Source organism: Ruditapes philippinarum, unplaced genomic scaffold (genome assembly GCF_026571515.1).
Source record: "Ruditapes philippinarum isolate M1 unplaced genomic scaffold, ASM2657151v2 ctg5138_1_1_1_1, whole genome shotgun sequence".
Taxonomy (NCBI): domain Eukaryota; kingdom Metazoa; phylum Mollusca; class Bivalvia; order Venerida; family Veneridae; genus Ruditapes; species Ruditapes philippinarum.
Genome location: NW_026866163.1, coordinates 172828 through 189714, shown reverse-complemented (window position 1 = coordinate 189714; position 16887 = coordinate 172828). Strand labels below are relative to the sequence as shown.

The following is a 16887-nucleotide window of genomic DNA, read 5'->3' as shown; positions in this document are numbered from 1 at the left end:
GTTAAGTAATATATTAGTTTGTTAAGTATATTAGTTGTGTTTTTGACATAATTATATGATTATAAATTTGTTTTACTGAAGCACACCAATTGGTCTCCTTACCTACCGCCTTGCTCATTTTGGACATACGAGTATATGGCAGATTAGGCAATGGTTTTGCACCATACCTGCGATTTTTACACGTTTGTTTTTTTCAACAATGAAATGACAATAGATTTTTTTTACATTTTATTATAACAAAATAAAAATACATACTTTTGTATAAAGTTTAACATTTTTATTGGACATTGAAATGTTTTGGACCATTTCTAAATATACATAAAATGAACATTTATGCAAAATAATACAATGAACATTAAAATTAGTTATTTACTAAATTAAATTTACTAGTACTTTACTTAAAAGAAAGAACTCATTGCAAAAATGAGTTTTTTTCTCTTTAACAATCTAGTAACAAACAGAAAAAATGTAAAACACATTGAAAGAACACAGATAAAATAATTCTTGCACAATTTTTCCTTTGTATTTCATTTGTTACAATAGATTTATAATAAAAAATAATCCATTTTTACGTATAACTTGTATTCGACTCGTGTGTATTTTTCTATAGCTTTATTACGATTACACATACCTTTTACTTCCAAGCTTTTTCAATTCAACTTCTTATCACCAGAAGCTGATGTGTTTCTTAGCAGTGCAAATAGTGATAATTTTTTTGCACGGACTTTAGCCTAAACTCGTGTTATAACTAATTTAACTACAACATATCATATCAACCTTACGTCAATACAAATAATGTATCAAGTAAAGCTACAAATAATGGGACTGTATGGTTACACAATAATGCATTAGTCAATGGTAACATTATAACTACGATTCTGTATATGATACTGAGGTAATTTGTTGAAAACAAAACATCAAAAGGAAACAATACGTTTGACAATGAACAGGTGTTGACTTATTATCATGAAAATAAGAAGAAAATCCAAACCGGTCATCACACAATGACAACACTTTCCTTTGGCTTACTCACACCACTTATACACAGCCACAGAAAATTCATTACTCTGACGAAAGAAATATGATTGTTTATATAAACTATTTGTAGCTTATTTTAAAGCACTGTCGATTAAGCACAAAACAGTAATAATGTCTACTGAAGAAACATTTAAGTGACCAAGTTGGGCACGGATCAATTCTTTCTGTCATTTGAGAAAATGCATTTTGCTAGCCTAATAAAACCATAATGTTTCCTGCACACGATCTCAACATAAATGAAATTTGTTTATTTCAAAATGTAAATCAATTAATAATGTATTATTACACTTGCATAAAACCACAATTTCTTCATATTAATATTGATACTTCTTTTCACACAATTTATGCCGTATGTCTTTTTCTGTCCTTTTTTTATATTTTTCAATAAAGTTACTGATGATATTCCTGCACTGCTACGACCTAAGGTCATGGGTTGTTGTTCAACGCTTCTAACTCCTCGCCAAAGGTATTCAATTCAGAATTACTATGACCAGGTCCTGTATACGTTCGCTTCCAAAGTGCTCTAACAATTTTAAATGAAGATAATAATCTGTCCTTAGTATGTTTCACATCATTGCGATTGTCTGACTGATGTAATGTTTTATGAGGATTTCGTTGAAAGTCTATGTCTCGGTTGCTACTTTTTGTATGAACAGAAAACCTCTTGAATAGTTTGAAGAACAGAAATATACATACGACGACACCTGCTAGCAAGATTGCCCACCAATAATGCTGAAAAGACAATATATTACAATTGAAAAAATAAAAGTGTATCATAGCATTAAATTATGTATAAGTCCGCAACAAAAATGGAGTTGTATTCAAAGTTTGTTTATTCTCCCATCTACAATGCCATTTACACATTGATACCGGTTTTTTTTATTTTTGGTTTTTACTTGTCTTGTTATTGGTGAATTTTACATTTAAAATGGGTGTGACATTAAGGAGTTTTATCATTTAATTTACATACTAGTAGTACTCACTCTTAAAATAGATACAATGTTTCCTTCACATTTAGTACCAGGTTGGCAATGTTTCATTCTAGGCAATGGTGTATCAGGTCCAGCAACTTGACACCGTTTTTGTACGTCGCAATAGCCAGTGTCCTTGTTACAAGGTGTGCCTGTAAAAACGAATACTTCTACTTATTATTTAATGAATGCCTCAAGGACCATGATTTACTCATAGATCACTGTGCTTAAATAAAATGAAGCAACAAGACAACTCGACAAACTTCAGCCACACAAAACATTCGAAAGAGGCGCAGCAAGGCGTCGAAAAAAAGGTTAGGCACAAAAGTCGCAGAACGGGGGCACGGGTAAGCAAAAACCTGTTCTCGCCATTTGTTGTTGTTTTTTTTATTATTAATATAAGATTAAGTGAATATTGAAGAAATACTACTTGCCAGTTGGAAGCTGTACGGGACGAATTGTTGCATTACTTGAAATATTTGATAACAAGGCCATGAATTCAGGATGTTGTTTAACCTTGTCTATATCGTGTGAACTGATACACTCATCAGACCGTCGTCTCCCTGAAATGTTAAAAACGGTCTTTGAAAAGTAGTCACACATTGTAAAGAATATGGACTATATGACAAATACTCATGCATGTCATAAACACAAACGTAACCTATCCTTTCAAACATTGACAGGTCATGAACTTATAATTGTGCAAAACAAGTAAGTTTTCATATATTTCTACTCTAGACCTGGTAACTTATTGCGAAAACAATTCATTTAGAATTTTAGGAATATGTTTTATTACAAATTGAAGTATATTAATATATCAATATATTTGTCAATTTGTAAGCACGCATTTGCCATTTCGGAAAATGGTCAAATAGCATTTGTTATCCTTAACATAGTATATTTTGTTCAAATGTAAAAGTAACATCAAATATAAGAATTGCAATAGATTAAAAGTTTACTAAGGCTATCACATTGCAGAACTACAAACAGTTTTTGTAGGTAGTAAGTTGAGATTAACTTACGACAGCCAATATAACACAGCTCCTCTTTCTGTTCAATAGTTAGGTTTTCATTATCATTGGACATCAAGCATTCTCGCCATTGTATCAGTTTACATATCGACGCATTACAGCACTACAACATGTACAAAGAAACCCAAAACAATACTGTCTCAATAAAATGGATAACTGATATGATTTGACATGTCATATGCGGATAAGTGCCCCGAAATCTTTTCGCTTTACCATTAAATGAAAACCATGTAGCTAAAATTATGTGATATTAAAATGCGTTTGATTTTTAATTATGTAGCAAATTGAATTATTGATGACAGCACTATATGTGAACCGAAATACTTAACACACAACTGTATCTAGAAATGCACCCAATATTTATCATTTAAAGTTTGCTTATATTATATAGCATTAAGGTAAAGATTTACCCCTGCGTCACAAACACGTCCATTTCTGCTGCATATAAAACCATCTTCTCGCTGTTGATCTAAACGTGGCGGTGGGCACTTAGGACCGTACATCTCTCCAGTGCGAAAGAGTTAAGGAACTTGAATTTTGTATTATAACATATTTTAGTAAAGGAAGTTGGCAAGGTGAAACAAATGAACCCTGACTTAACAAGAATGAAACAGCAAAATCGTTTGTGCCTGCTTCGTGAAACCGTTTATAATGTTCATAAGAAAATCCTATACTTGTTTTATTCCTATTAAGGTTGTGGTTAACGAAATTATCACTTTCGTACTTTCTTCATAATCTAAATCGTATGCTTAGGAGAATATGATGCTCATATGAAGATTATCATTTCAAAATGTTTTGTAGTAGCATCTAGATTTTGTACATAGTTTTGATGAAAAGGATATTGGCAGTATAATTCGTCGACACATGGTTTAGAGTTCTGACACACAAAATTCTCTGATTTATTTATAAACTGACAAATACTGCTGTCACAACATGGTCCTTGACTTGGACTGAAATAAAATGAAGATTTTTTTTTAAAATGACAAGTCATTTAAAATATTTAATTTTTGTATTTGGACACTTCATGTATTCAGTATTTCACAGGCTGCGTACTGCATTATATTAGTAAACGCTCAAACGACATTTATGGTAAACGAATAAGTATTTAAAACACAACATACTGGATTTAAATGAAATAAATATTTATATAATTTTACTTAATTTGCGTCAAAATGAATATTTCAACTAAAAATGTTCCTGAAATGTCACAGATGCACTGCATGATTAAGTAGGTACTGAAGAGCGTAGTCAATCCTGTTTGACAAGTTTGACATGGTCTTATTATGGTCTCATTATGATCTTACTTAATTGACTTGCAACGTCAATTAATCATGTATCCTACACTATTAAATGTATTAAAACAATACCCTTTATGTATCACCTGCATTGTGCCGCAGCTTTTAGCATACATTTTAAACCCTCAGTTGCATTATGGGAATGACAGCAAGCATCTTTACCTGTATAGCAGTCGTTACCACAGTCACATTCCTCCCCGTCTTCAACTATACCATTACCACAATATGGTAACTCACTACCTGGTGAATTATATGGCTATATATTAAATTGGTACTCACTTATTGCTGAACAATAATTATGTTTGAATATCTAATAGCTCTCTACTATATGAAAAATATTGCTAAACATCAAATAAGTAACTCATTTCTTATTGAAATATTGTCTGAAAATTAGGTTGGAAACTCACTATCTGATAAAATGATAAACTATAAAATTGGTTATTCACTACCTAAAACTATATATAGCTAAACGTAACTTTTTCACCCAAATACCTGCTCCACCTATAAGGTTTTAAATATAACGCCTAGCAGTAAATGACTTTTGTAACATCTTTAACTATTTTATTTTAAAAATCACACTAGTCAAGTAGTCATACCAGTAAAACAAGTTGTTGATTTGTCGTCCATAGACAGCGCTCTTGATATATATTTAAGACTACAAGGTGATAGTTTATGGTGATTTGGTTTGTCTCCGCGTTGTGCGACATTATGCATCAAATAAAAGCCGTCGACTGGTTCCTCTTTCAGATTAAAACCTGCGCATTCCTGCATAGTGTCATGCTTAAAAGTAAAAGGCAAAATGCATTTCAGATATACTACGCTCAATTTAGAATATTTGTTTTTATGAATAAATTGATACAGACATATTTTAATCAAGTTCTCTTATTATAGATTCTATATTCTGTACTCTGTGTTATAGGATTTGTATTGTTCACCTCCAGTTTAGTTGCATTTTCAAAACAAGAATTTACAAAACTTCTCTAGTAAAGCATTTACTTAATTTTAAAGTTATCACAAAAGTCGTCGGTAAGACATTTCACCATTATATCAAAACAAACTATTACTTTTAAGACAATTGTTCTTACTAGTGCGCCAAATGCATGTGCAACTTCGTGTGTAAACACCAATTGTGTAACCATTGCTGGTAATGCTTGTGTAGTTTCTTGAAATAATGTGATGAATCCATTGTTTATGTTAGAACATATTCCCCCATCTTTGTCTGTAAATAATATTGATAGTGAAATAATATCGATTGTTGACGATCATACGACATACCACCTTGAGTAACACAACAACATCAATAAAAGAATGTTGAAACATTCTATTAAGTTATGCCAAGGCGTCGAAATCCGATGAATTTTGACAACAACATAAAAAAAATCTACACATTGACTTAAACTGGATAACATATCTATCTTCCTGTAATAACAAATGCTTGCTTGTCATTTTTGTTAAAGAAAGTACTTACCTTTTGATGGCTGAAATGCTAAACCAAGAAGAGGACTTCTGTTGATATACAACACTCTAGCTGTGATAAGGAAAGACAAACAATACTTTGATTCTGTTGTTAGATATTCGTCATCTTTGTATGCAGCATCTGTTAAACAAATGAAAAGAAAAACGCAGTTATCAAACAAAACATCAGTTATATGTCTGGCTGTAACAGATGTACTAAATTATAACCAAAGAATATCAAGATACAGTAACAATGACAATGAATCGTTTAATATATCTAAATTTGTCGGAAGTTGATCAAAAATACTTACTGTAAATATTATTTATTTAAACTCGAAATTTAAAAAAAAAAAACTTGTAGCCTATTTGAACCAGTCTCGAACCCACTTTCTTGGTGTCATACGATGCAACATGGCCGTGGTCCTAGATACTAGAAGTCACGATTTCATGATTGAGATCCACAAGATCATCGCTCCATTTTAAAGTACACCTACCTCCTTGGTAGTCAGCATCATGAAAATCATGATTATAGTAATAATCGGAATCAGAGAGACTTTCTTCTTCTTCTTCATCAGCAAACTTGTCAAGCAGGACTTGTCCTTTTAGGTCGTCTCGGCATAAAACAGATGTGTTATTACCGTCGCAATCCATATTTGTCATAATCTGTTTACAATTAATAGGTGGGAAAAGAGACATAATTTAGTTTAAAATGGCTCGTTGCATTTTATTAATATCTAATTTTTGGTTAACAAGACATATGGACTTTTCAAATGCTGTAACATCCTAGCGAAGATAACAAAGTTAAACGTACGAAAGCTTTAATGTTTCATTTACATTCATGTAATATATCTATGCTTAATTATCACATAACACCTTGCTATATTATACATATCATCGAATAAACTTTAAAAAAATTTCTTTTGTAATATTTTTACTTCAAAAATGTCTGATAGCAACGTTTGTAAAGCATATTTATATAATATACCTTTATCTTTCTTATTTCAAACTGAATTCCTTTCAATTTTTCCTCTGTGTCTTGTCCTTGATTTAATGTAAATTCTGTATTTTTGAAGACCTTATTTGCTTCAGACACATGATTCTCCAACAAGAACAAAATGTCATAGTGACTTTTATCATCGTTCTGTGTAGTAAAATAAGAAATAAAGCTTGTTTGAGAAATAGTAAACAGAAATAATCACTCGTTTATTTTATCTCAAAAGTATACTTTAGTAAGTATAACGTGGAAGCCAAAAAGAAAAATTGCCACAGTTAAGCTTGATGAAGTGTAAATTTTCTTAATTTACTAATATGACTTTTTCCGGTTCATATGTTGTTTTTTATCTACAATGTGCCTCTGGAAATGAACCATAGCATGTCTTAACTACTTTTATATTTATCAATTTACTTTTTATGACATAAAAACATTTCATTTTTTATTATTCGATTGAAAAAGTGTAGAGAAGCGAAACTTATTTCAATGATAACAAATGTCCAAAAACAAATTTACCTTATTTAAATTCATATAATATTTCCACACAGTTGTGTCAGTTGTTAATTTAACCGTGCACACATGATGATCTTGTCCGTTAGATGGTGGGAGTAAATCTCGTTTTCGTCTGCCTCTTGGCTTATTATTCATCAACTTCATGACAAAACAATCATCGTTAGTAGATTTTTATTGTTAATAAGGTTTTATATTAACAAAAACAACATTTTTGTCTAATGAAGTTTGTAAGAAAAACATAATGTATGATAAATAAATGGCATTATGTATTGATTTAGTTAATGTTTGTTGTATTGTGAAAGATAACCTTTCTTTAGAAGTATTGCAAATGTTTATGTCCTCAAATAAGCAGATTATCAATTAAACTGAGTATACACATTGTTGCCTTGAAAATTTACACTCATATTGTTTTGGTTTACATTGGCTAGGTGCATTGTAGTATCTGAATAGTTTCAAACCTGAGTCTTACTCCCTGCATTTTGTACCCAATCAGAGTGGAATGTGTGATTCCTGGAAAAAGTAGAGAATTAGAATTGAAAACGATGTTTTACTCTCACAGGAGTCATATTGAAGTTTCATATGAAATCTTGGGAATGTGTTTTCTTACTTATAACATAAAGGCGTTTGTATACCATTTAAGTGTGCATGATCTGAGGTGTTTATGTTAAATATGTTTTTATCAATTAATAAAACTGTCATAATGAAGGAAAAACATCATTTTATTATATATTATTATTATATATTCGTTTCATTCAAGATTTATTTCAATAGAAAGACCTGCATCTGAGAAAACCCGACGATAGAACAGAATTAAGAATGTAGTTTGCGATAAGAAAATAATATCGTGCAAGTACCATACTACTGACCCTCCAACAATAATACTCGTTCTTCTTCATCAATGGTTGTATAATACAGAGCACAAAAACATTTGTGAATAATGTTTATAAAATATCATACCATAGATAGTCTTTTTCAGAGTATATCACTGTATGAAATGGTGTTGGCTGTTTGAACAACCAGGAACTTGGAGCAATATGATAAATGGTTTCTCCGGGATGAATTAGTTTTCCTTGCAATGTTCCATTGATTACAGCTATTTTTGCTTCACTCCCAGGATAATCTTGAAAACAATAGGTCGTAAAATTAAACAATATTTTCAAAGATATATGACAGAACCTAATGGGTTTTATTCAATATTAATCATCATATGAAAAATGTTGCCTTACGGCAAATGTAGTCAAACTGTATAAAAATATCCAAATTAAAATAAATATACAAGCCGTTTTCGATTGCGTGCTTTCGATAACAATGTATCAAATTGTCTACAAATAATATGTAATATATGTCAAATGGGAATATGAAATTAATGTTAAAAATATAGCCAGGTCGTTTATTAGGGAACAGCCTGAGAAACTCCTGTAATTACCTTCCACCCAAACCTTTTGTATATTGTCTGAAATTATATGAATTTATGTACAGTCCATGTTTATATTCTATCAAATAAAATGTTATTAAATAATTAAATATAACATGTATCTATTGTTAGGTACAAATACATAACTGCAATATTTTTCGAAATGAATAAAATATACAAAACTTAAAAAAGACATTTATACATTGGGATATTTTAGTTGAAAACACACATATACACATGTCTAGATTTTAATATTCGTGTAATGCTAGGCTTAAAAACGAATTATAAAAATCTTTATGAAAAGAAATAGACAAAAGAAATGTGTATTCCAGGTTTGCTTGAATAAAAAAATATTTTTTCGCTTTTGATTTTAGGAATATGTGCTTTGAAATTCATGATCAAAATTAAAATACTGGTTATTATATTAACATTATGTTAAAGAGTTTTAATCACAGTTTATCACCGATTCTAAAATTATTTTATTCTTTTAAAACAGCAATTCAATTTTCAACAGCACAGTTTTATGATAAGAGGCGATAAACGATAGCAAGATCCGTTACGTTCACATAAAATGGGCTTTTTACATTTATCAAGTTTTCACAATATTTCGGAGATGTAATCTGTCTTAAAGTCCTTTGGTGTATTTGTTATCATTGCAATACATTATCTTTTCATTAAATGATATATTACCTAGTAACTATTTTTACATTGTATATCAATGTTGAATATCTCATTATGATAACCTTCTTTTGATATATTAACCACGCATCAAAATGATAACTTTTCCTGACATTTAAACTGTAAGTTAAACACAATTCCAAAAACTGGCTATTTTCATGTTGAGAATAAATGCAATATTGGAATATCAACGTTGCGTTATTCTTAACTGTATGAAAAAAATACTTTGCGTCAGCGGGGATTTTGAAACTTAAATTCTCTAGCGCTAACTAGTATGTAGTCCAAGTATTTTAATGAAAGTGATTTGGTCCATAATGGAAAGGTTTATGTTATGTTGATAGTATATAATTTACTTATATGGGGATATAGTTTATAATTGTGAGATACATGATGAGATTTAATTTTACATATCTTTATATTGCAGATAAAAACAACTGTTCTAGAACAACTTATTTTTTCACATCATATAACTGTTCATACTTATTCACTTAGAACTCTATCAACTATTTTGTCCAAGAATATTTCAAAAGGAATATCAAGTTGGTTTTATTAATATTTAAAATATGGCTGGAAAATGTTCCTATTGTAGACAAAATATATTTTAACAGCAACCTCCATTAGTAATAAAGAATAAAGGGATGGTGTAATTTATGCTATCGAATCGGACATAAATTGATAACTTACAATAGCGATTTCAAAGTAAAAAATAAGTTTTTATTTCCTTTTTATTACAAAAATGCGTTTAAAATGTTTCATATTAACTTTGTGAAAAACTTTGAATCAAACTGCCCGAAATTAGCTGGATATGGCATTTAAGCTTTAAGAATAAACTAAATAAGATAATAAACATTACTAGATGAGCCCAAGGCAAAAAAAGGCTTTGCCGGATTGACAAGTATAAAAGTTAAATGGTATTGTAAGATTTTTTTAATAACATAATTTCAAATGAAATAAAACCGTAAGACATTTTTCCACATAATTACAATATTTTGTTTCGTTCGTTGCTGATATTATTTGAGTCAATATTGTATCTAAAGCATGTACCAAACCTGAATGAATAATATTTGATTATGCATTACAGATCCGTTCAAAAACCCTTATGCAAGCACATTTTGGGCAATAAAATTTCGATTAAGACGACACGGGAATTATCTATTGAAAAACTTTTAACATGTATGATAGTAATCATCAAACAAACGTTTAAGTTATTAGGGATTGTATGATAAACAAGAGATTAAATATGATCAAAGCGTTTTTATTGTCAACAACGCTTGACACACATATTGAGCGTTTTATTCATCAAAGCAAAACAAATGTACATGTCTCTTTTATGTGTTATCAGCAAAATGTGTGTTTTTGTCTTTAAACAATGCATGCACGTTTGATTTATCAACTGTTTGCAGTTGATAATATCTAACAAAAGTGTACACATGTATCGAAAATGATATCTTATACTGTTCAAAATCATTGATCCAATAGAATACATTTTCCTTTTGATAATAAAACATATTAAAGAAATTGTACACTGACACCAACCTGTATCCTTTCCAGTATAAACAAATGACAGATCTGGCGTGGTGGTTTTCTTTTTGTGATGCAGAATAATGTTTGATGTTGACTGTACACTTCTTTTTAATTCAAGAGAAAAGTTTCTGAAATCATTTTAATATAAGTTAAGGCATTGAATATCAGCGTTTTGATATATTTGTGTTTAATCAAGCAAAACTGTAGAAAAATAAATGATTTAAAATATCTCATATCTAACAGATATTAATAGTGCTGTCTGGCAAACTACAAATCATGAGTCCATTTGACATGCGGCGTCTTAGCAATATAAGAAGGGCACACCATAATACACTGTTCTCAAATTATGCAAGTTTTGACAGTATACGTACATTTTTTTTTAAAGCAAACTCGTAAATTGATGAATATTACTCTCATTTCGTCAATCCCGAGTTGCTGTATTTAAGCAAGTTTATATCTTGCCATTTTTTGTTTTGCATATATCTTGACGCTTATGTCATGCATAAAAGGTCTCCAAAGCAGAAAATGTATTGTCATAACGGCATATCTGGCATTTATCTTATAAACAATTTGATTATATATGCTATTTATTAACTTTTTTCAAATGGAAATGTTCAGTAATTTTCTTGCCATTAATGTAGCATTCAGAATAAAGAAATGAACATACTAGTGCAAAGCACGCACCTTTTAAACGCATTCAATTTAAATCGGATTAAACCTCCCGACTTGCCGCTTTTTGTATGTAAAAGGTGAAGGTCATCTATATCGTAATGTAGTGGCTCATAGTACAACAAACGCTTGTCCAAAAGCTCTTCCTTTCCTGTATCAAAATAAGACAGAGGGCATTCGAAAATTACACAAAGGTATATATATTATCCTAATCAAGTATACCGCTAAATAGACAAATGTACACCTTGTACACCTTGTACTATAATATTGCCACACACATGCATGTAAACAATTACAGTACACATTGTTCATAATATACAAAAGCTACAATTCCTTTGCTGACGATTCTATGCATGTTTGATATGTTTTGAAATATTCAAGTTTATCGGAATCAAAGTAACAGAAGAATCATCAACGAATTACATTATTTTACCACAAAGTAAACAGAAAAGACTTTCGACCACCTGCATTTTAAATAAAAACATAATAAACAAAACCACAAGATAACTGTTTTAAAATCGCGTATACTTTATTTTTATTACATAAGAACATACATTTGAGAGGAATGCAATACTTTTGCGAGGAACAACTAAAAAGATGCAAACTGCTTTAAATAGGAGAGCTTTATTACGTAAACATTTTAAATCATTTTAAATTTTAATATTTAAAACTGACAAAAAATATATCATAGAGTTTTTCTGAGGAGACGATACAATATAAAGTGTTCTATTATCTCTTATCAAACTGTCTGGTTGATAAAATCATGAGTTATGTAAAATAATGATACCTATGTCTATGTGTAAAACATATTATGACTGTACTAAGAACATCGTAGAATATTCAATTATATGTAATAATATATCATGGGTCTAGATAAAGACTAAATTATTGGTATGAAATACAATTGTATATAAATCATTATTCATACTCTAGTTTATACAAATGTCAAACTGACATTAAAATAATATTTTTTCATAAAGATTAAATATTTATAAACCATTATCAAGTATACCCCTTGTAAAGTTAAAAATGGGTAAATGCGGCTAATTACGGAGTAATTTAAATACTACTGATTCAATTTATACTTTAAACGTTCCCATATAATGTAATTCAATCTGTCATAAAATGAAAATACATTCATGAAATATAAAAAACAGAAGAAAGAAAATATAGCTAGTAAAGTACACAATATCAGGCTTATAATTTGATATCATTGCTGTTCTTGCAAAAGTAAAATGTAGTAAAAATTATGGTAACTTGTGTGTGACATGTTGTACTTTCGCTCCGCGGGGCGCAAGACAAAAACACTGAAATACGACAAAGTGGACACCTTACCAAAGTGGTTGCTTTGTCTTATTTTCTTGTTTTTCTCTGGTGCCTCACGGAGCGAAAAAAACGACATGACACAAATCAAACATCATAACCTTAACTCCCTCTATGTGATTAAGATTAAATCAAATAATGCCTTTGTATATTAAAATATATTACTGAGAGATATCAATGAACAACCGTAAGCGCTCACATAATTTATCAACATTCAAAAAGTTTAAGGATAATACAAAAGCTATATTAAAATCGTCTGACTGTCATATAAGACGTTTTTTTGTTGTTTTTTTTTAAACTTAAAGGGCGAAGTTTGATCTTAGAACTATATGAGCCAAAAATATGTTTTAGTCTTTGGTTCATGATTACATTATTTCAACTTTCTGATATCATGTTTTGAACATCACGAATTCAAATTTTCATCTTCACCAAGTTGAAATCGTGAATTCCATAAGTTAAAATGGTGAATTCTGTATATTGAAATCGTGAATTTATGAAATTGAAATAGTGAATTCGTGAAAATAATTCCGAAAACTCAAGAAGTTTATATGTCACCACCGATCTTTCGTACGATAGTGTAAGTGAGGTAACAAAGCAACAACTTAAGTATAAAACGTGATTTATCTGTGCTATCTTGTATAACTAAATTTACCGTGCTCAAAACAACGTTTCATGAACACGTTGATATATATAAATAAATCAGCAATATTCCAACAGACGTCGTCATTTCATACTATTTTAGCTCTAATAATATTCCTTCTTAATTCAACTAAACCAACAAAAATGTTTTATCATATTGATCTATAAGATAAGGTTTTGGTACTTAATATGATCAATCAACAATATACTTTCAGAACAAAATTAAATGGTTTCAAGTGTGTTTCAACCGATATTTGATAAGCCATGTTTTAGTTATAAATAAGTGAATGAAACACGTTTTGTTTGATAACAATAATATAACATTGATCAGCAATAAAACAATGGTTTTGCACACTTGTGAGTTAAGTTTTTAACAGCTCAACACCTCTCATAATTGAAAAAGATACTTATCTTTAATAATAATGGCTTTGATAAAAATGGTTTATCTACAATGTTGAAGGCGATCTTGTTAATATATACACTTTTAAATAAAATAATTGATTTTAGATGAAGTTATTTTTTTTCGACTTAAAAATCGCTTACAAAACACTTTCAGTATTCAAATAAAACATGAATGATCAACAGCGGGTTATGTAGATTTATCACCCAGATAAAATTTAGTATTGCATTGAAATTAAAAGATTTATATCCATTCTTGAGTGTGGTGCATTCATGCAAATTTTATAATCAAAGCGTCAATGTGTCGACGTGCCTTTATTTAGTTCTTACAGCTTCTGGTGGCTAACCAGAATGTTTATCTTTTTTTATTTCTTTTCAATTCCACCAACACCCCATCCAACCCCACCCCTACCTCCACCCACATAAAAAAGAAATAATTGCCCTATTCAAGGATATCAAAAATGCATTTCATTTTGAAGCGTATTTTCAAAGTATGAACTATTTCAGCCAGATGAATACCCCATATATTAACATGACCAAATCCAAACCGCTTAGCAATTGCTGACAATGTTCAAACTTCAATCAAAATATTTTTGAACATTGTTATTGATGACGATACATGGGTTTACTATTTTTATTTCGAGCAAGTCAGAAAAATTGGAAACAAAATAGTGTTGACCAAAAACGGTAGAAGGCCTGTAGTTGCCAGAAGGACCAAGACCACACATCTGAGTTTGTGAAGAAATTTTTGAAGTCTTGCAACATTCACCATACTCTCTAGATCTAGCCCCATGTGACTTTTACCTTTTCCAAACCTTAAAAAGTTCTTGGCTCTGCCAGGTTTATCTAATCAGAGTGCAGTGACGAATTTCATAACTCAGAGATTAAAATTATGTATTTCAAACCGCGGAGAACATTTTGAAGGGATGTTATGTTCATCTAACTTAATTCTTTTTAGATATCGCACAATACACATCACAAATCGAACAACCCACGTTCGCTACTTTTCTTTTATCATATAAATTATTCAACTTTTTTATCTTAATATGTTGGTAAGTTGTAAATAAATCAAAATAATAAAACCCAACAGATTTACATAGTACAGTATCTTACAAAGTACAATTTTAAGTTTGTTACACAATAACACATTTGATAGATAAAGTTCGAGAGAAAAAAAAAACCTGTATCCGGGATAATCACCTAGATATGTTGATCCAATTATGACTATTGAAACCGGTAATGATGCAACACTGCACGGCTTCTAAGAATACTTTTTTTTTCTTACTGGAATTGATTGGTATAGTATTACAGAATTAAACTATTTATCTTGCAAGAAATAAAAACTGAAATTGTGCATCGCTTTAATATAATTCTATATAATTCTAAGTGCTTGAGATATAAACTACTGTACAATGATAAAAAAAATCTTTTGTTTTTAAAACACTTGCACAACGATACACATAATTTAATATAACACGTTTAATAATAAGTTTTTTTTAAATAAACTTTATCTGGGATAAACACATTACTTTACACAAACAAAAACGTTAATGATGAAAAAATCTAACAAAGAAGACAAAGTATAGATCTTTTCAACTTGCAAATAAAATATACCAAAAACAAGCTAATTGAAAATATGAAATCACTTATATTATATTATGGAATCACAATTAACACTGATCCGGTTGAAATATTAATTAATGTACACAAATATTCGTTTCTTTATATATATTGAAACACTTACAAAGGAACACTAAGGATAATTAAACATGTACTTGATAATCATAAAATAATTGCCCCAGGTTAATTTTGCTCGGTTATCGTAGTAAAATAAATATTTTAATTGCTTTCTTAGAAATACGGCAGTATAATCATACATTTAATAAATGACACTAACAATCGGCCTATACTTTTTCTAAACATAAGAATTCTAGAATTATCTAAGACCATTAAATTTGACAGGTGTTGAAGGAATGATAAATAATACATTTAGAGAAATAACTACACGTTTAGGTCTTATTCAATTCCCGTTTTGATATTTCACCCAAGATATATATTTCTAACATTGCAGACGCAGTTTACAGGAAAAAAACATATTGTTTAATTTATTTTATACTCGACATAACAAAGTTCCATTTTTTTTTTATTTTTTTTTTTTTTTTTTTTTGCTGTGTGTTCTCTTATTTGTTAAATCTAAAATACTTTTCAATAGCACATTCTATCGTTCATAAAAAATATCACTTGCATTAAATCTTGATCTATAACCCCCTTGCTCGTATGCTAGATATGGAAATCAACTTTTAAGAGTAGCTATTTATCAATAAATTATTTCTCGATAGTCATAATAGCATAGTCAGAATTTCTCAAAGATATAATTGAATTATTTAATTTTTTCCTAACGTGCATTTAATATTTTAATTCTATGACGTACATTAAAAGGTTTATGAAAAGATGGAAAACAAAAAATTCAAAAAAAATGAAAAAAAAAATGAAACTTTCATAAAGTTAAAATAAAAAATAAAATAAAATTATGTCAAACCTGCAACATAATTAGCACACAATGCTATCTGAAATAATAACAAAATTAACTCGACATTTAGATGTCTCATTTTGCACTCTATATAAATCTCAACGTTTGACAATAGTTATTTTATCCATTATGAAAATGCACATCATTTATTCGTCTGCATTTAGATGGTAATATCCATGCATGCGTTTATCATTACGACTGAACTGTTTACTCTAAAACTTCAGCTAGTTTAACTATATTTTATATCACGGTAGTTTTTTCCTACCTATACTCTTACCACACATGCGCAGTTAAAACTATAAAACCCGCTCCGATTTGATAGTAAAGTTCGCATTACTTCTGTTTGCGGTGGCTTTCCGGTTTATCTTTTATGACATGCCATCTCACACTGTCATAAAATTATAATATTTAGTATGT

General features: G+C 29.7%; 1 protein-coding gene across 1 annotated transcript; it reads right to left on the bottom strand.

Annotated features, from left to right (window-relative positions):
• Positions 1–268: 268 nt before the first annotated feature.
• On the bottom strand, positions 269–16680 carry LOC132731502 (disintegrin and metalloproteinase domain-containing protein 10-like). The gene is made up of 18 exons (XM_060717697.1): positions 16480–16680; positions 11595–11730; positions 10923–11038; positions 8252–8414; positions 7753–7804; positions 7298–7432; positions 6776–6931; positions 6285–6453; positions 5804–5932; positions 5421–5554; positions 4932–5115; positions 4422–4575; positions 3883–3990; positions 3451–3550; positions 3032–3143; positions 2444–2572; positions 2022–2161; positions 269–1770 (listed from the first exon to the last, which is right to left on the bottom strand). Exons 1-18 carry the CDS (start codon positions 16547–16549, stop codon positions 1465–1467), a joined length of 2493 nt encoding a protein of 830 aa, XP_060573680.1. The 5' UTR covers positions 16550–16680; the 3' UTR covers positions 269–1464.
• Between the last annotated feature and the right edge of the window lie 207 nt (positions 16681–16887).

What these genes read in the sequence shown, in the direction of transcription:
- LOC132731502 (XM_060717697.1), bottom strand. Translation starts at nt 16,549, where the DNA reads ATGAGACATCTAAATGTCGAGTTAATTTTGTTATTATTTCAGATAGCA. An exon ending in ATGCAGGGAGTAAGACTCAG is followed by an intron (nt 7,433 to 7,752) that starts GTTTGAAACTAT and finishes TTTGTCATGAAG; the next exon opens with TTGATGAATAATAAGCCAAG. An exon ending in GACGTGTTTGTGACGCAGGG is followed by an intron (nt 3,144 to 3,450) that starts GTAAATCTTTAC and finishes TACATGTTGTAG; the next exon opens with TGCTGTAATGCGTCGATATG.